The sequence below is a fragment of the Sylvia atricapilla genome, chromosome 15 (assembly GCF_009819655.1).
Source record: "Sylvia atricapilla isolate bSylAtr1 chromosome 15, bSylAtr1.pri, whole genome shotgun sequence".
Classification (NCBI taxonomy): Eukaryota; Metazoa; Chordata; class Aves; order Passeriformes; family Sylviidae; genus Sylvia; species Sylvia atricapilla.
In genome coordinates this window covers 8,487,163-8,505,944 of record NC_089154.1, presented here as the reverse complement: position 1 = coordinate 8,505,944, position 18,782 = coordinate 8,487,163, and the positions used below count along the sequence as shown (strand labels likewise).

At 54.1% G+C, this 18,782-nt stretch overlaps 2 protein-coding genes across 3 annotated transcripts in view; one reads left to right on the top strand and one right to left on the bottom strand.

Annotated features, from left to right (window-relative positions):
- The window catches only part of TEDC2 (tubulin epsilon and delta complex 2), an 89,868-nt gene extending 84,020 nt beyond the window's left edge, over positions 1 to 5,848 (bottom strand). Inside the window, exon 1 of the mRNA XM_066330323.1 lies at positions 5,760 to 5,848. Within this exon, the coding sequence (XP_066186420.1) occupies positions 5,760 to 5,848 (89 nt within the window). The remainder of the gene's footprint in view (positions 1 to 5,759) is intronic.
- LOC136368061 (ankyrin repeat and fibronectin type-III domain-containing protein 1-like) overlaps positions 5,795 to 18,782 on the top strand; it is a 154,115-nt gene continuing 141,127 nt past the window's right edge. Inside the window, exons 1-2 of one of the 2 annotated variants that reach the window (XM_066330019.1) lie at positions 5,795 to 5,982; positions 10,258 to 10,475. In XM_066330019.1, the coding sequence (XP_066186116.1) occupies positions 5,910 to 5,982; positions 10,258 to 10,475 (291 nt within the window). In that variant the 5' untranslated portion in view covers positions 5,795 to 5,909. Of the gene's footprint in view, positions 5,983 to 10,257; positions 10,476 to 18,782 lie in introns of those variants that run through there. The other variant, XM_066330018.1, reaches the window with a different exon arrangement.

Sequence of the window (18,782 nt, the reverse complement as noted above, 5' to 3'; positions counted from 1 at the left end):
TGTCCTGTCACTCCACAATCCCTCTGCATATCTCCTGGAGCCCCTTTAGGCTCTGGAAGGGGCTCTGAGCTCTCCCTGGAGCCTTCTCCTCTCCAGCTGAGCACCCTCAGCTCTCCCAGCCTGGCTCCAGAGCAGAGGGGCTCCAGCCCCTGGAGCACCTTTGTGGTCTCCTCTAGACTCATTCCAGCAGTCCCACATCCATCTTGAGCTGAGGGCACAGACCTGGATGCAGTGCTCCTCCTGCCCAGGCTGTTTAACACTCCTTTGCCTTTGGGACTGCGAGTCCTTTGGGACCTGCGTCCTCCCCCTGTACCTGTCACACCCACCTGCATCTCCACGAGCAGTTTCAGGAATGGATGTGGGTGTTCTGTTGATTTGTTTGCATTCTGCAGCCGTTGTTTGTGTTGCCATGGGGCTCAGGCTGTGCAGGAGGTGCAGCCCCTCCCCACAGCCTCCTTTGAGAGGGTGTTTGGTGGCTGATGGCTCCTCCTGGCTTGTAACATCTCTCATTTTCCTGAATCCAGCTGGAACCCTTGCCGAGTTTTTAAGGTCAGGTTGCTAAGTTACACCTCCTTGGAGGAGTGGGCTGAGAAGTGAGTGAGCAGCCACGGGCTAGGAGGATCTGGGAGCAGTGTCACTCTGCAATAACTGGGCTCTCCTGGCCTCTTTCCCTGCCACTCTCTTCGCTTGTACCACATTTAGCTGTTCTTCCCCAAGCCTTCTGCTTTATCGAGTTCCTTTGCTCAGTAGATTTAGTGAATTAATTAACTGAGGGGTTACAGAGGAGCCTTCTCCAGTCGCTGTGGGATGCTGTGTGGTGCTGCAGGAGGAGGGGCAGCCCTTTGTCTGTTTTTGGTTTGAGTTTTGGGGCTGTGAGGTCTTTGGCACATGTGTTGTCCCCTTTGGACCTTGAAAGTGGCCTCACAGGGCATATGGCTGTCACCAAGCCACAGCTCTGGAGCAGGTGGGCAAGGTCTGGAGTAGCTGCTGCCCTGCTCTGCCCCTTTCTCTCCTTACTCTTCCTCCCCAGATTAACCTCTTCTCCTTGCTGTGCTCCACCAGCCTCCTGCCTCTGGGAAGGGATTAGCACAGTGGGTGCTCAGGTTTGTGTCAGAGCTGCTGGGACTGGGTGCTGTGGCAGGATGAAGCTTCCCTATTCCCAGGAGTGGGACCATCCGTGGGCATTTCCAGGACATGTGCAGGAGGTTTCCTTTGCTTTGTTCCTGGGCTAATCATATAAATCAGTGAGGCTTATTGAGGTCCTTTCTGGATAGTGAGAGCAGTGGGTTTAGGGTTATTTTCCCCTCCTGGTGCTGCTGGGGTTGTGTTGGGGCTGCTGTGGTGACTCCCCATCCTGCCCTGGGAAGTTGCAGACTCCACACTCCCTGGGTTGGGCTGGAAATGTCCTTGGGAGAAGACATTGTGCCCTGCCTGGCACAGTCTCTCCTGCCCCACAGCTGTCCCTGGGGCTGGGGACAGGGACCTGGCCCTGATGATGTTCCCACATTTCCTCATCTGGCTGCGGGCTGGGGGTGACAGAGCTGTCACTGGGCTCCTGCCTGAGCTCTCACACCCAGCCAGGAGGATTTTTCCACCCCTGTCATGACTCGATTATGTGCTCTTCTTCCTACCCAAATGCCGAATGGCAGCTAAATATAGGCTGTAACAGTGTTGATTGTGGCTTTTCTAATTGAGCTTTACACTCCATCAGGGATCTTTACTAATGGGATGTGGCATCCTTGATAGCACCCAGCTGGGACGCCTGCTTGGGAAGCAGACGGAGATGCAATGTGACTTCCCAGTGCTGTCAGGGCCCGCCTGGCAGTGCCTGCTGAGGCCTCTGGAGCTGTGCACCAGCTCTGGTTTGGGCTGGGATAGAGCTCATTTTCTCCCCATGGCTGGTCCAGGGCTGTGTTTTGGATTTAGGATGAGAACAGTGTTGATAACACGTTGGTGGTTTGGTTGTTGCTGGGAAATGCTCTCCCCAAGTCAAGGACTTCTCCTTTTCCCATGCTCTGCTACTGGGCAAGGGACAAGAACTGGGAGAGATCATGGCCAGGACAGAGGGATATTCCAGACTGTGGAGTGTCATGCCCAGTATGGGAACTGGGGGTTGGCTGGGAGAGGCTTATTACTGCTGGGGAACAGGCTGAGCTTTTTGGGTGGTGAGAGACTGTGTTGGGCACCACTTGTCTATGTGGGATTATATTCCCCTCTCTCTTTTTCTTATTCCATTTTCATTACAGTAACAACAATAATAATGGTCATAATAATAACAAACACCACCAGCAACTGCATTTCAATTATCACCTCAACTCATAAGTTTTATCTTTTCCCAATTCTGTTCCCCCGCCCACTGGGGGGGCAGGGATGAGTGAGGAGCTGTGTGGTACTTATGTGCCAGCTGTGGTTCAACAGTGACAAGTGGGATAGTAAATCCATGGAGCTGAATCGTGCTTGGGAATTTGAGTTCAGATTTCAGAGCTAAACAGGTTTCTAGTTGCTTTGCTTTTTCTGACAATATAAATCGCTGCCTGAAGATATATAGCTTGAAAATTGCTTCTCTAACAGAGTGAATTCTTCTGGTTTTTTCCCCCCCATGTGACTCTTGTGAGTGGCCCTGTGAGCACAAAAGGAATGGGAGCACTAAAATGCTAATGGGGTTCTGCAGGTGATGGAGCTGTACACAGGTATCCTGGGATTTACATGCACAGAAAAAGGAATGTTTTGAACTCATTTATGCAGCACAGCAATGTGTTAAGCTCTGTCCCCGTTGCCTTGTGCCAGTGAAATATGTTAAGATGAGAGGTACAAATGCTCTGCTGGAATGGAAACTGCTTGGGAAGCTAATTCTGGCTTTGTATCTCTTGGCACAGCTTGTTTGCACGCTGATCCCACTGAAGCATGGGGCCTGGGGTGGGCAGGATGGTGCTGAGCACCTGGCACAGCTGTGGCCCTGCTGCCCCAGGCCTAGGGGAGTGCTGTCCCTGTCCCAGCCCCAGAGAGCAGCAGTGGGGAATCGAGAGAGAATGTGACTGATTGATACCAATGAACTGCTGACCTAGTGTCCAGATGTGCTGCCCAGCCCTCTCTCAGGGATGTGTGCTGTGGGGCTGGCAGAGGGTGCCCAGTCCTGGCCCCTGCCCCCACGGCCCTGTGCCCCAGGGCTTGGTGTCACTGTCCCTGGGAGGTGGCTGCATGGCTGGGGCACTGCTCTGGCCCTGTGTCGCTCTCCTGAGTGACATCAGACTGACACCACTTGGGAGCTGCTGCCAGGTCTGGAATGGGAGTGGGGAGCCATGGTGACAAACATCACAGTAACAGGCGAGCACCAAGGGTCAGCGTGACAGACTCTGCCTGTGTGACCCCGAGCACTGGAGCATGAAGTAGGATATAATTTAGTGGTGGAACATGCAGGGAGGCAGAGGGGTTGCTCTGCTGTCTGCACCAGGAGCTCAGGTCTGCGTGATCCCCAGGCTGGAGCCCTCTGCTCTGGGGCCAGGCTGGGAGAGCTGGGGCTGCTCACCTGGAGAGGAGAAGGCTCCAGGGAGAGCTCAGAGCCCCTTCCAGGGCCTAAAGAGGCTCCAGGAGAGCTGGAGAGGGACTTGAGACAAGGGCTGGAGGGACAGGACACAGGGAATGGCTTCCTGCTGCCAGAGGACAGGGCTGGATGGGATATTGTGAAGGAATTGTTCCCTGGGAGCGTGGGGAGGCCCTGGCACAGGGTGCCCAGAGAAGCTGTGGCTGCCCCTGGATCCCTGGAGGTGTCCAAGGCCAGGTTGAACAGGGCTTGAAGCAACCTGGGATAGTGGGAGGTGTCCCTGCCCATGGCAGGGGGTGAAATGAAATGGGCTTTGAAGTTCCCTCCAACCCCAACCATTCTGGGATTTATGATGCCCCAGGATGAGTGGAGAAAGCTGAGTCCAAGATAGAGGGAGGGCAGTGAGGAGTGTGGAAGCATCCACAGGGAAATGAAAGCTAATTTTGTGAGAGGAGACTGAAAGAATTTGCATTAATCAGCCTTGAAAAATGCAGGCAGAAAGGGGCTGGGACTTCATTATAATGAAAATTAATCATGGGAGCAAACACTGTAGAGGGGGGATAATTATTTAAGCTTAAGGTTAATATTGGCACAAGAGGAAATGAGCATAAGCAGTGAAGAATTGAATTTTAGATGGAAATTTGAAGGATCTGTATCAGTCATTATGAGATTTACCCACGGCAGGGGGTTGGAATATGATCTTTAAGGTCCTTTCCAACCCAAAGCATTCTGTGGTTCTGTGATTTTGGAACAGCCTTGGGGTGTGCTGGGGAGCTCCTTTGTGCTCAGCTGTGGGACAAGAGACAGCCTTGGGGTGACCCTTGGCCCAGGACACCCCACAACAGTGCTGGGCTCTGCTCCTTCTTATTGCATTTCTGGGATCCTTGGAGCACGGCCTGGGCCAATGTCATACCTGAGGGGGCACCTGAGGACCATCCCTTGGCTCTGGGCTGCAGCAGGAGGAGCCCCTGCAGGCCTCTGGGCTTTGGGAAAGAGCTGGCAGTGCGTGGTCATGCTGCCACAGGGATGTGTGTCCTGGTCACCCCTGCAGATTTGGAGCCCTATGATCAAACTCAATTGAGTTTTGACCTTGCAGAGACATTGAATTTGTGTTTCTACATGTTCCATGATACCCTGAGGACCTCTGCAGTCCCTGTTGTGTGAGTCAGGCTTTCTGGAGTCTGGACCTTCTCTAGTGCCTGTCCAGTTACCTGTTTTCTACCTCAAATCCCTTTCTCCTGTTGTGGATGATGTTTCACTATCTCAAAGGAAATTTTTATCCCTTCAGTCTTGAGCTACTGGGTTTCTTTATTTGGTTAATTCAGATTTTCTGGGAGTTTTGAGGTGAGCTGTGGACTGGAGTTCTTTTTGTGCTGGTTGTGCCTTGCAGCTCAACATGCAAATCCTAATTACAGTACCTGGCCAGGGGAGAAGGCTTTGCTGGCACAGCAGCACCTTTGCTAACAGAGGGTGCAGTGTGGTGCTGAGCCAGGTGTGCCCAGGTGAGCACGAGGCCAATGGCACCTGGCCTGTGCCATGGAGTGGCCACAGAGCCAGGGCAGTGCCAATGTCCTGTGCTGGGCACTGCTGAGGCACCTCCAGTCCTGAGGGCAGCTCTGGGCTCCTCACAACAAAAAGGACACTGAGGGGCTGGAGCGTGTCCAGGGAAGGGAATGGAGCTGGGAAGGGGCTGGAGCACCTGGAGAGGCTGAGGGAGCTGGAAAGGGGCTCAGCCTGGAGAAAAGGAGGCTCAGGGGGGACCTTGTGGCTCTGCACAACTCCCTGACATGAGGGGACAGCCTGGAGGGGTCGGGCTCTGCTCCCAGGGAACAGGGACAGGACAAGGGCAAACGGCCTCAAGTTGTGCCAGGGGAGGGTTAGATTGGATCTTGGGGAAAAATTCTTCATGGGAAAGGTGTTAACGTGTTGGAACAGGCTGCCCAGGGCAATGGTGGAGTCACTATACCTGGGAGTGTTGAAAAGACCTGTGGATGTGGCACTTAGGGACGTGGTTTAGTGCTGGGGTAATGGTTGGACTTACTGATCCTGGAGGGCTTTTGCAACCTGAACAATTCCATGATTCCATAAAGGGTTCTATGCTCAGCCAGGAGCTGCATGTGTGTCACAGAGGGGTCCTGGCTGAGGAACCGCTCCCACCTCCTGAAAGCCCCTGTCCTGTGTCCTGTCCCACCTGCTGACCTCCCGTGTCCTGTCCCACCTGCTGACCTCCCGGTGCTGTCCCCGCAGGTCCCTGGACAGGAAGCCGCCGCGGCCGCTGCTGGGGAAGTCGCGGACTCTGCCCAGCATCCCGCAGTCGCCGGTGCTGAGCCGCCTGCCCCCGCTGGAGCCCGCGCCCTACAGGGACGAGATGCCGGAGCAGAAGCCCTACAAGCAGCACTCAGCCTCCGAGCCCCAGAAAGGCTGCACGGTCCCTTCTGCCGGTGAGTGGCAGGGCCAGCACCCACCCCTCTCTTTCTATAGGATCCCAGCAGGATTTCCTGCTTCTCCAGGGGCACAAATCCAGCTCTAACCCATGTGGAGTTTATTCTACTCTGAAAAATAGCCCTTCTTGGTGAACTTTTGGGGTTTTTTTTGCCCCTGGTCGAGTCTTTTTTTGAGCTCGATACTTAAACCTCCCCATTCTTTATATTACACTGATGACAAAGAAGATGAGAGGTGGGGAGGTGATACTTAGAGCCATCTGCCTGAGGGTGCTGGGGTGACATACCACCCTGAGGCCTCCTTGGCCAATGCAACAGGCCCAGGTACCTCTTTTCTATGTCACAAAGCGGCTTCAGGGCACTTGTAGCCCACAGCCCTGGCCTTGGAGATTTGCAAATGCTCCCAGCCTAGCACTGTGTGTTGGCCCATGGGTCTGCTCTGAGGATTTTTATCATGTTCTTCTACACTCATGCTGATCCCGATGAAATACTAATATGGCTGGGCCAGCTGCTCTGAGCGAGTTTATTGGCAAAGCTGCTGATGGCCAAAGCGTTTCAGTGCTTTTGGTGCCAGCAGAATCACACTGGGGCTATAAAAGTGATGGGAAAGTGGATTGTTAACACTGAAACAAAGATAAGGCCTGGAAGCCAAGGCTGACAGTCCAATGCTGAATAAAATCCTTATAAAACAACTCCCCTCAAACAGCACCCTTGGATTTTTTTTTTATTTTTATGGGTTTTTTTAAAATTATCCCTCTCACAGTCAGATCCCTGTGTTGCTCAGCAGAGCAGCTGTCCAAACGCTGGATTAATTTTGATGCTTTGCAGGCTGCATTTCATTTCCTGGTGCTACTAATTCCCCCAAAAGTTGTGCACAGAGCAGATCTTTGCACATTGCTGAGCCTGTCCTGTCACTCTTGTCGTGACAGATCTCCTGGGTATCCTGCAGCACCTGAGCCATTTCTTCCATGTGTGGGACCTGTGAGTTTTCCTTCAGCCCATCAAATTGTTAGAGTAGGTCTTGGAATGGGAGGAAACCTCTGGGAAAGCTGTGTAGCCCCCACAGGGAGGACATTCCATCCAGAGCTCCCTTGCACACCTACAGGTCCCCAGCTGCTCTGTTGGTGCTTCCAGTGAGCTGTGCTGGAGGTGAAGGGAGGGAGTGGGAGGCTGGTGTAAGACCATGGGGTGGTGTTGCTGTGGGAGTGAGACCCACTGCAAACATGTCACCCTCTGCTGCAGACACCTCCTGTCCTGGGAGGGCTCGTGCTCCATGGTGCAGCTGTCCTGGAGCAAACCCTGGGCACAGCCCTCCAGCACACCGGGAGTCACAAAAAACTCTGAGTGCACGTAACAAGTGCTTCAGATCTTACCTTTACTCATGGCTGGAAGGGCCCAGGAATGCCAAGAGGAGGAGGAGGAGGAGTAGGAAAACCCTTGGAGACTGGAGGGCTCTCTCCACAGCCAGAGCAGTGGATGAATGAGTGTGTTGTTTTCTGTCCAGATTTTCCCACGTTCTTTTCCTGGCTCATTTAGGAACTGCTAATTAGTTACTCATGAAGGCTGTCAGGATGCTGTCCCAGAGGAGAAAAAGAAGAGATGGTACTGCTAGCAGGATGGGACATTTGGGCAGCACTATGGGAATGGAGCAGCACGTAGTGCTGCAGGTTAAAACCAGCCCTGGGATGCTGACAAGGAATGCAGGATTCCCATAAGGATTTGTGAGTAAGAGCTGGGCTGCTGGGTATCAGAATGGAGAGAAGTTGGAACAGAGTACCCAGAAAGCTGTGTCTGCCCCTGGATCCCTGCAAGTGTCCAAGGCCAGGTTGGATGGGGCTTGGAGCAACCTGGGATAGTGGAAGGTGTCCCTGCCCATGGCAGGGGGTGGAATGAGATGAACTTTAAGGTCCCTTCCAATCCAGACCATTCCATCATTCTCGGATAAGGTCCAAACCAGTCTGTGATTCTCTGACTTCTTGATCTTCCTTTTCTGACTGTTCTGGGCTTGATCATCGATTTACTTGTTTGGTAGCAATCAGTACAAGCTCCTTCAGCAGGTAGAAAAGCATTTTGGGGTAGACAAGGTCCTGTGGTGGCTGTGCACAGGGAGGAAGGACTCAGTTTGGTGAGGATCACCCCTTGGGCAGGCCAGGGAGCAGCTGCTTCTGGTTCAGCTCCTGGCCTGCACTGGAGAATGCAGCTTCTGTAGATGAGAGATGAGACCAAAAGCAGCAAAAAATCCTTGGGGAACTGGGATCAATGAGAGCAGATGTGGCCCAGCTGCTCTGTAGGATTTGAAACCCAGCTCGTCATCCTTGGGTTAGGTGCCCTGCACAGAGGCGTGGGCACAGGGGTGAATCCTTTCCCTCATTCAGCACATGGCCTTGGCCCTCCCTGCTCAGGGCAGCAGAGCAGTGGGGGCTGTGTCTGGGTGAGCTGTGGGGCTGGGAGGGGACAGTTTCGAGGACACAGGGTGGCACAGGCAGTGGCTGGGCCATTTCAGGTGAGCACGGTGGGAGGGTTCCTCCTTTTATGTGTGACTTCCCTGTGTGTCCCCTGCGTCTCCTGTGTCAATGTTCCCTGCTGTGCTCCCAGAATGATGCTATCTCAGGATGGCAGTCTGGATCTGCCTCCGATTGACGTGTTTGTGCATGGAATAATCACAGCTTTCAAACAGCAGTTCCTGTGTTGTGTGAGGTGACATTTGGAGAGGAGCAGCAGCAGCTTATTAAATTGGAAGTAGGGGAGGAAAAATCTGCATGAGCTCGGAGTGCTGTATTCAGGGTTGCCTCTTTCATGGAATGGTTTGGGTTTGGGTTGGAACGGACCTTCAAGATAATCCTGTTCCACCTCCTGTCCTGAGCAGAGACACCTCCCATTAGATCTGAGCTCCAGGCTCTGTCCAACCTGCTCTGGACACTTCCAGGGATGCGGCAGCCACAGCTTCTCTGGGCACCCTGTGCCAGGGGCTCAGCACCATCACAGGGACCAATTCCTTCCTAATGTCCAGTCTAAATCTGCCCTCTGGCAGTTTGCGTAGGTATCTCCTCCTCTGGTGTCTTGTAGTCCAGCCTGTGCCTGATCATATTCCATGTAAACCCCACAGCCTTTCTGGGTAAGCTGGACTGTGCTGCTGAACTGGGGCTTAAGGCCATTATCTGCTTTACCCCAGAAGTGTTTTGCTCCTCAGCCCTGGTGTAGTGGGGTCACGGTCGTTCATGCTGAAAGGTGCTGGGTTTTTCAGAAATGAGAGGCGAAGGACATTGCCTTGGTAAGAGGCTGCAGGAGGGGGAGAGCCCCTGAAGGCAGTCCTGTGAGATGCCCTTTTGGGCTAATAATTGAGAAGAAGCTTTTATTGATTGTTTGTCATGGCTTGAGCAGTGATTTTGGCTGAGGGGAGGAGGCAGGGCAAGCTCCAGATGTAAACAGGAGATTGGCAACAAAGAGCAGGCGACAATCCGAGCCAAAGGGAAAAGAGCGCAGCAGTGATATTCTGGAAACATCTCCTGTTGTTTTGTTGTTCTTCCCTTTTGTTGCAATGAAATGTGGCCAGTCCTGCCCTGGATCACCAGCCCTGCATGGTGCCAGCTTGTCCTCTGCCACTGCCACCACTGTCACAGTGCTAGTGAGGTTTGTCGCTGGGGCTCTCAGTCCTGCACTGCTGCATCCTGTTGCTTCTGGTGACGGATGGATGGAGAAGGGAGGTCTGGCTTCTGTCCTTCGTGGGGCTGTTGATTTGTTCCTGGCCATGCCATAAAGGTTTGGGGTGTTTAGGGGTTTTTTTTTTTACCCTGCAGGAGGAGATGGCAGTAAATGCATTTGTAATTTGTTACGCTTGTGATGCCTCATTTTTCCCATTCACAGAGCAAGACTTCAGGGCCAGGCTGGACAGGGCTTGGAGCAACCTGATGAAGTGGAAGGTGTCCCTGCCCATGGCAGGAGCTCGGAACTAGATGAGCTTAAGGCTTCCTTCCAGCAAAAAGCATTCCACGATTCTAACTGTGTTTGGATGATTCCTGCCAGGAAGCTGGTGGGGGCTGTGTGTACCTGGGGTGGGCATGCTGGGTGCAGAGGCTGTTGCCTGGGGCAAGGGGTACATGGGGATTTGTGGGAGGGACCTGCCCTCTGAGTAAATTCCCAACATCTGTACCCCACAGCTGTGGGATGGCCAGAGGGGGTCCAGGGATGCCCACTGGGCATCCCCAGAGCTGGCTCAAGGGGTATGACACGTCTGAGCCGTGCTCTGATGGGGAGGCATCTCCTTCTTCTCCGCAGGCGAGGCGTGGCGGCTGGAGGATGACTGCTCGGAGCCCCCCCGGGCCCCCCAGCTGGGCACAGCGGTGGAGGACGCCCCGTTCAGCTACTTCCGCACCCGCTCCTTCTACATGAGGAAGAGCCTGTCCGTGGACAACCACCTGGGGTCCCTGAGCTATGCCGTGCACCCGGCCGAGAGCAGGGCCGAGCGCGTCAGGACCAAGCTGCGGCGGCAGTTCGTGAGTATCGGCTGCGGCCCCGCCTTCACACACACCTGGCCTCCCAAAAACACATCTCGGGGAGCTGTTGATGTGCCCAGTGTCGGTAAAACAGCACAAAGAGAGGCTGCTCCAGAGTGGTGGAGCGGATGGTGGCGGCAGCTCGGCTTTGCCCAGCCCGTGATGGAGCCTCTCTCCTGGGGGGTCCTGTGCCCCCACTGGCTCAGGGCAGCTGGTGCTCAGCTGGGTGAAATGTGGGACGAGGGCCTGGACTCTGGGAATTGCTGACCAAAGCATGGAACAGGGCTGAAAGTAGGAAATGAGTTTTCCTCGTTTTGGCGAAATGTGGAACTGCACCTTCCCAAAGCTTTGCCGGGGGGCAGCAGTGAGGAGCTGGGGCAAAAACGAGCCAGCGCTGAGTCCCCCTGGGGCAGCTCAGACCTGCCTGGCCCTTGGGAGCTCCTGGTGGCAGGACAGCAGGGATGCGTCAGGACTGCACTGCAGCTGTGGGAGCCTCTGATCAATGTTTAAAGGGCTTTGCTTCTTCTCTTTCCCAGAGACACCCGACTCCGGGGTTCGGATGTCCTTCCCCCGCCTCCTTACCCGCTCGGGGTTGTAATGAGGGCTCAGGTGTCGAAGTGATGAGAAGCCCTCGGTGCTGGTTGGCAGTGGCTGGGAGAGTAGGTGCAGTGGGAATGGAGCAGGGAATGGGCTGAGGCAGCACAGCTCACCCTGCCCCGGGCTGTGCACAGACACATCTGCTGCTACCCTGGCAGCACAGACTTCCTCTGCCCCAGAAGAAGGGCTGGTCCCTCTGAGGTCACATGCACTGGGGGTTTCTCCTGGTGTACCTGGGCAGTGCCACAGCTGGGTAGTGTGAGTATTTGGGCTCACCCTCCCTGCCTGTGCCTGCATTGTTGGGTGTACCCACCGCTTTTGCCCCTGGGAGCGCAGCTCTGGTCTCGCAGCCTGGGTGTGCTGTGGGGTAGGCTGTGGGAGCTGCTCACAGTTCCAGCACTGCCAGTGAACCTTCTCTGTGGGAACTGCTGGCTCAGGAAGTGCCTGAAACCTCAGGGATGGAGATGAGCACAAGCAGGATGATGCACCTGATGAGCAGCTGAAAGGTGTTGGAGATGTTTAAGATGAGGCGGCCCTGCTGTGGGGTAAGAAATTGTCTGTGTTTTCTGTCTGCCTGGATCTGTGGCTCCAAGCTGTACCCAGGAGAGCAGGAGTGGTAGGAGGGCACTGAGATGTTGGGGACTGTTGTCTTTCCGGGATGTTTTTCCAGTATCTCTGTGGGACTTGTTCCCCGCAGCCTCTGTGTTGCAGTGGAGATGGGCACAAAAGGTGTGGAAGCCCTTGGGTTTTAAGCGCAGTGTCCTGGTACCTGCAGAGAGCTGGGTTCTGCCCTTCCTGTGGGGCAGCCCCCTGTCCCTCCCTTCTTGGTGCCGTGCCAGCACCTCCCTGTGTTGTCTATGGCCAGTTTGATTTGGCCTTTGACTTACTCAGGTTTTGGGGACCTTTAGCTTTCTTTGGTGTACCCACAGAACTGACTGTGTAAATGAACAGAGCAGGTTTTTTGTAGGATGTGGGGTTGTTTTTTCCTTGCTAAATCATTTCTGGCTCGTTCCAATGTAAAAGTTGCTGCTGTAGACTCAGCCATGGGTTCTGTCCTTGTGAGACTTGCTGGGAAAAGCAGACTCATCCTACTTGGAAAGGGCTTCCAAAGGGCCCTTCAGCAGAGGCAGAAAGTGTGGAGGAAGGTGAACTGGCAGCGCTTGGCTGAGGCTTGGGCCAGTACAGGACCAGCATTCCTGACACCCAGAGCCTGGTTTGTAGATTCAAAGTACAGATCCTGCCAAGCTGGGGATATTATTTCCAAGAACAGTTCTGGGCTCTGTGTCCTCCCAAGGCTGGGCTAGTTACTTCCCATCTCTGTGCTGAAGGTGTTGCAGCTTCCCCTGGGCTAGTGCCCTGGCTGTGTGTGACACTGGCTCTGCCCAGCCCTGGCTGGGAGAGGAATTGCTGCCAGGTGGGATCTGCTCTGCTCCTGCATGGCACAGCACGTACAGGAGGGGGCACGATTTGCCATGTCATAGTGGCTAATCTTTTAGGAAGAAACTGGATTCATTTCTCTGGGCTGTGGCACTTCCTCAGCCCATAACGTTGATTTTTGGCTTTGCTCTTTGCATGCCTGACAGTCTGAGCCACCTTTGCTGGGTGATGCAGCTGCTTGGCTTGTTTTTAAATCTCCAAAAAAATATGGGGAATTTGGGGAATTTCTAAGAGAGTGGAGAGGCTGTTGAAGCTTTGGGTGAGACCCTCCCATGGCAGGGTGGATGGTGATGGGCAGAGCTGTTGCCCACATGCATCCATTGCAGTGTGGCCACCTCACATCCATGTGATCAGGTGTTGCCTAAACAGAGGCTTTGTGCTCGTCATGGGCACCTGAGCCTGTCCAAGGGAGAATTTGCTATAATTTATGTGGAAACACTGGAGTCTGGCTTCCCTGCTCCCCTGGCTGTGCCTTGCTGGATGCTGCCAGGGCTGCCAAAGCATCTTTCAGTGCAGAGGGAGTACCTGCAAATCCTGCCTGGCCCCAGTGTCCTGGAGCAGGTGCTCTTCCTGTGCCTGCCAGAGGCCAGCACAGCTGCCTTCCTCCCAGAGCACTGGGCAGGGTGGGATTTCTCCAGCCATGTCGCTGGTGGCATGTGTCTGCTGTGTGATGGATCTGCACGTACAGATTACTGGAATTTGCATAATTTGAATTTTAAATGAATTCCAATTTTTGTGATTGTCAGAATGAGTTTTCTTTCTTATAAGCCTTTCCTTTTAACTCCTCCAAGGTCTGTAGTGCTGTCAACATTCCTGCCTTGGAGACAGGGGAGCGGCTGATTGCTTTTGACATCTGTCTCTCACTTGGATCCCCTGCCTTGTCCCAGTCACTCCGACTGTGACAGAGACAACGACCTGGCCAGGCTGTGACCGTGCTCTGAGACCTTGGGCATGTTGTTTGGGGTCACTTGGTGATGGCCAAGGGAGTGTTTTTGGTTTTGTGCCCAGCCTGCTCCTGAGATGGGCTGCAGGAGCAGGGGTGGGACCTTCTGCAGTGTCCCTTGCCAGGGGAGGAGAAGTGAGACGTGGCTGAGTTACAGACTGTGCTGATCTCCTTGTCTTCACTGGAAAACTGGTCATTAAAGGCAGAATTAACCCTGTTAAACTCAGGATTAACCTTATGGAGCATTAAAAGAGGTCACCAAGGCTGAGTCACACTCTGTGGTGGCTGCTGGGACAGTCAGTGCAGATTGCAGCAGGGCTCTGAGGGAATTGTGCTCTTCCCTTTTCCCCATGGGAATTCCAAGTTCTCTGTATCTAGGCCAGTCGTTCTGGTGTTGCCCGCTCGTTTTGTGATGTTACAGCACAGATCCTGCTGCCTCTGGAGAGGAGGAGCCAGCAGTGCCCAGGGTTCCACATGCTGCCCCAGCTTGGTTTGAGGTCTCTACCCTGACCCCTGTGCTGCTCTGAAATGATGTGCTGCTCTCTGAGCATCATGGAGGAGTCACCTGGTGTGTGCAGTGGAGGTGGAGGAGAGCAGCCCTTGGCATTGCCATGGCATCCCTGGTGCTGCCAGGGACACTTCTGCTTGCTGTAGTTTCTGCAGGCTTCACATAGGTGAGTCAGGGTTGTGTTGCTTTTCTGCCTCTGCACTAATTAATTTTACTCTGTACTCTCATGCACTAATTTATTTTTTAATTAATATTATTTGTGTATGGTATTTTTCCAGGCAGTGATTCTGATATGAAATGTCTGTGCCCTGCAGGAAACACACTCTGTCTTGAGAGTTCTACAGATGAGTTGAGCAGAGGGAATCCCTGCCTGACAAAGTGATGATGACAGAGACAAAGTGAATTGGGATAGCAGAGCCTGGGAAGGGAGGCAGTGACGGGAGGAACTCACTGTGTGTCAGAGACCTGGCCACACCTGGTGCTCGCTAGAGTCACTTGACAGCACCTGGCTGGCACCAGCGGGCAGGTACCAGGTTTTCCTATTCCAGTGAAGAATAATCAGCCCAGAGATGCCTCCTGTCACTGGTGGTCCCTGCAATGATGTTGGGGAGTGCAGAAATTGCCTTAGCCCAGAGCAGCACCTGTCCATGGGGTGTGATTATCCCGGTCTGGATTTTGGGTGCCAGGTGAGCTGGAGACAAGGTAGGACCTTGAACCCATCTGTGTGTTATCCCAGTGGTTTGTTCCTAAATGTGCAGGGACTTTCCCCAGGTCTGTTGGGCGCAGCCAGTGCTGGAGGCTCTGGTGTGATGCTTATGGTGACAGTGAGGTCATGCTCACCCTGCCACGATCCCTCTGGTGCCAGTGAAATCCCACTCTCTCCTTGCTGGTGGTACCTCTCTTTGCTGTATTTTATTGGGTTCTGTTCTGACACTGCTATGAGCCATGCGCTCTCATACCCGATTTCAGAGGGGATCAGCAAGCAGACAGAAGATTCCTGGCTGTGTCTGTAGTTCAGTGTGATAAAAATAAATAAATGAATATATAAAAATAGAATCATAGAATTCCAGGGCAGTTTGGTTTGGAAGGAGCCCTAAAAACCATCTCATCCCAACCCTTGCCATGGGCAGGGACACCTTCCACTATCCCAGGTTGCTCCAAGCCCCAATGTCCAACCTGGCCTTGGGCACTTCCAAGGATCCAGGGGCAGCCACAGTGGTTGAAAAAATGAGTTGAAAAAATGACCATGTGAGAGGCAGGTCAGCTGTGCTTGGTGATGGAGGTGAAGCAGAATGATGAGAGTCATCCTGGACCTCCACACAGACTGCCCCAGCTCCCAGAGCAGAGTGGCAGTGGCTGCCTGAGGGAGGTAATTGCAAAGGCAGGTAATATCTGAGCTCTGTGTATCGCTCCTGTGCCCAGCCCCTCCTCCCCACACCGCTCACTTGCCGACTGTTCTTCACTCAGTGCTTAACAGAAAATCCCAAACCTGATAAATAATGTGTTGTTGGAGCCAGAGAGCAACTCATTCCCTAGAGAGCAGTCCCTGGGAGCTGGGAAGAGGCTTCCTGTGAATCACCCCACTTTGCAAATTAGTGTGGGAGTGAACAGGCACAGCAAAGCTCGAAACCAAAACGCACCCGGCTCATTTCTCTGGCGAACGTGGTTTTATTTACACCAGCCGCCTGTGACGTCCCAGCTGGTGCTTTGTGGTGCCTGTAGTAAGGCAGGGATGGCTGGGGGAGAGCACAGCGTGCTGTGGGACTGCTCTCAGCATTCCCACACAAAGGGAGATGTCTCCTGTGGGAGGAACTAGGAAGCAGAGGAGCATTTGTGGGGAATGCCGTGCTGGTAGAGAGGGAGTTCTGGTGGGGCTGGGGACACTGTGAGACATCCCACTTGGTCAAAGCCAGGCTGGGACCAGGCATCTGTGACAATCAGTGTGGGCTGGGATGGGTGAGGCCTCTCCTGTTTTCCAGTGCTGGGAAGGTTGAGGGCACAGGAATCTAAAATCAACATACGGAAGATGTGGGATCCTGAGCTCGAAACTGGAAGGGTTTTGTTTCTGAGGACCAGACTTTGGGTTTCATTTCAGTGCTGCTGTTGCAGGGTGGGTACTGGTGAGAGTGACGTGTCATTTTCCAAGAATATCTGCAGGCTGGCTTTGGTCCTTACCTGGGCTTTTCCAAATAACTTATGCAAACTCCCATAAAATAACCTCTGGATTCAAATATAGCAAGCACAGTGAGAAACCACCACGGTCTCCCTGCAAACCCACAGTGTTTGCTCCCTCTGCTGGCTGTGCTCTGGAGAGGAGAGCCTGGATCCACCTGCCAAGGGCTGGCCATGCTGTGGAGCATGGGGCATCCCTCAGGCTGGCAGAGAAAAAAGCAGCAGCTTCAGCAAGCCCCAGTGCAACATCCTGCACCCAGGTCGGGGCAGTGCCAAGCACAAGCACAGACTGGGCAGGGAATGGACCAGGAGAAGTCCTGAGCAGGACTTAGAGGTGTTGGTGGGTGAGGGTTGGACCTGCCTCAGCCATGTGCACCTGGAGCCCCCCAAGCCCTGAGCTGAGCTCCCAGCGTGGGCAGCAGGGAAGGGGGGAATCCTGCCCCCTCAGGTGAGACCCCACCTGCAGAGCTGCCCCAGCCCTGGGGCCAACAGCAGCAGGAGCTGGAGCTGCTGGAGAGAGTCCAGGGGAGCCCATGGAGAGGTTCCAAGGGCTGGAGCCCCTCTGGAGCCAGGCTGGGAGAGCTGGGAGTGCTCACCTGGAGAAGAGAAGGCTCCAAGGAGAGCTGAGAGCCCCTTCCAGGGCCTGAAGTGTCTCCAGGAGAGCTGGAGAGGGACTTGAGACAAGGGATGGAGGGACAGGACACAGGGAATGGCTTCCCAATGCCAGAGGGCAGGGATGGATGGGATATTGGGAAGGAATTCCTCCCTGTGAGGGTGGGGAGTCCCTGGCACAGGTTTGCCCAGTGAGGTGGAGGCTGCCCCTGGATCCCTGGAGGTGTCCAAGACCAGTCTGGACAGGGTTTGGAGCAGCCTGGGATAGTGGAGGGTGTCCCTGGACATGGCAGGGGCTTGGGATGAGCTTTAACAGGCCTTCCAATCCAATCCATTCTATGATTCTATGAAGTTTCCAGCCTCTGATGTGTTACCATTTATATTTCTGCACAAGGAACATCAAATGCTCAGTGAGCAGCAGGGCTGAGGAGGAGGGGAGCAGAGTCGTTTGCCAACTTCCAGTTACACTCTGCTTCTGCAAGAGAGACTCACCAAAAATGTGCACCTCGTCCTTTGGTGTGTGAAGTTTGTGTGAAAAAAGAAAATAACCACAGTGGTTTAAAATAAGTGACACACTATTTTGTGAGCTGGAGTATTCCTCCTCCGTGACAAGACTGGGGTCTTACTCAACTCAAAAGACTTTTTGGGTTGGAAGTGCAGCCCTGTCTGGGCTCTTGGCAGTGCAGGGTGGGCTGGGGATGCTTTGGGCTACAGCCAGCAGTGGTCCAGCTGTGTGGGAAACCAAATGCTTTTGCCTCTATCCTTCTGAGTGTGAGCACTTGTGCTGGCAGGACCCAGATCAGTGTCTGGTTAGTGTGAGGGGATGCTTCAGCTTCTCCACCTGCCTTTGGCTGGTTGTCCCCTCCCAGCAACTGGCTGTGGGGGTGTCAGCTGCCACATGTCTGCTGCCCAGGCCCTTCCTGGCCTTGACATCCAGCAAGAGAGGACCTGGCTGGTGGGTCTGTTCCTGTTAATCCCAAAGTGTACACTCTGTGGGTTCCTGATTCCCCTTTCTTCTGGGGTTTGGCAGCAAGAATGGCTTTGTGATGGCAGGTCCCTGGATGCAGCTGGGCCACTGCTCAACCAGGAGTACTAAATCCTGTCCTCTGCTGCCCATGGGGCCTCTTAATCTGTGCACTGTCCTTCCTTTTGTTTCCCTGGGAGCTGTATTCCTCTGCTCTTCCTCTTGTTTCCCACATCTCAGAAAGGAAATCTGGCTGTTGTAATGTGTCCTCTTACAGTTCAGACCCTCAGCCTGCAGCTCTCTGTTGCTGTGAGGGAGGCAGGTGCCCCAGGTTTGTGAGCAAATGGTGCAATCCCCATCTGCCTTTCCTGTGCGGTTGGTGCCAGCAAAGAAAGCGCTTTGACAATGTGAGGTTTAAATCCTTCAGACTACCTTCCCTACGAGCTCATTTCCTGCTGGGGGTGCTGGTGCCTGAATAAGCCCTTTGGGACACAATTGTGGCTTCATAGAGACTCCAGTGGGTTCAGCTGCAGGGCTGGGAGCACTTGAGTGCAGTGGCTGCGTGGAGGTGGCACTCCGGGTGTGCTGGGTGCCATCAGCTCTCCGGGTGCAGCCCGCCTGGGCAGCGCTGGATCAATCCCCAGGGGGCTGTAAGGCAGATTTGGCATGAGGAACCGTGGGGCTCTGAGCTGCTGGGCAGCGCTGGAGCGTGGCTGCAGTGGCAGCCGTGTGCTGCAAGAGGTCTCTGCAGCACCGCGCTTCATGCACCCACCCTGCAGCTGCTGCTCCAGCTTTCCTTACCTCCTCTGGACGGAGTGCTGTGTTTTACCTGCCCCTGCTACTGAGGTCTGACTTCTCAGCCTCTGAATCGTGGGATTCCAGACTGGTTTAGGTTGGAATGCACCTCAAAGCTTATCGCAGTTCACCCTCTGTCATGGGCAGGGACACCTTCCACCATCCCAGGCTGCTCCAAGCCCCGTCCAACCGGCCTTGGACACTTCCAGGGATCCAGGAGCAGCCACAGCTTCTCTGGGCACCCTGTGCCAGGGCCTCACTGCCCTCACAGCCAAGAAT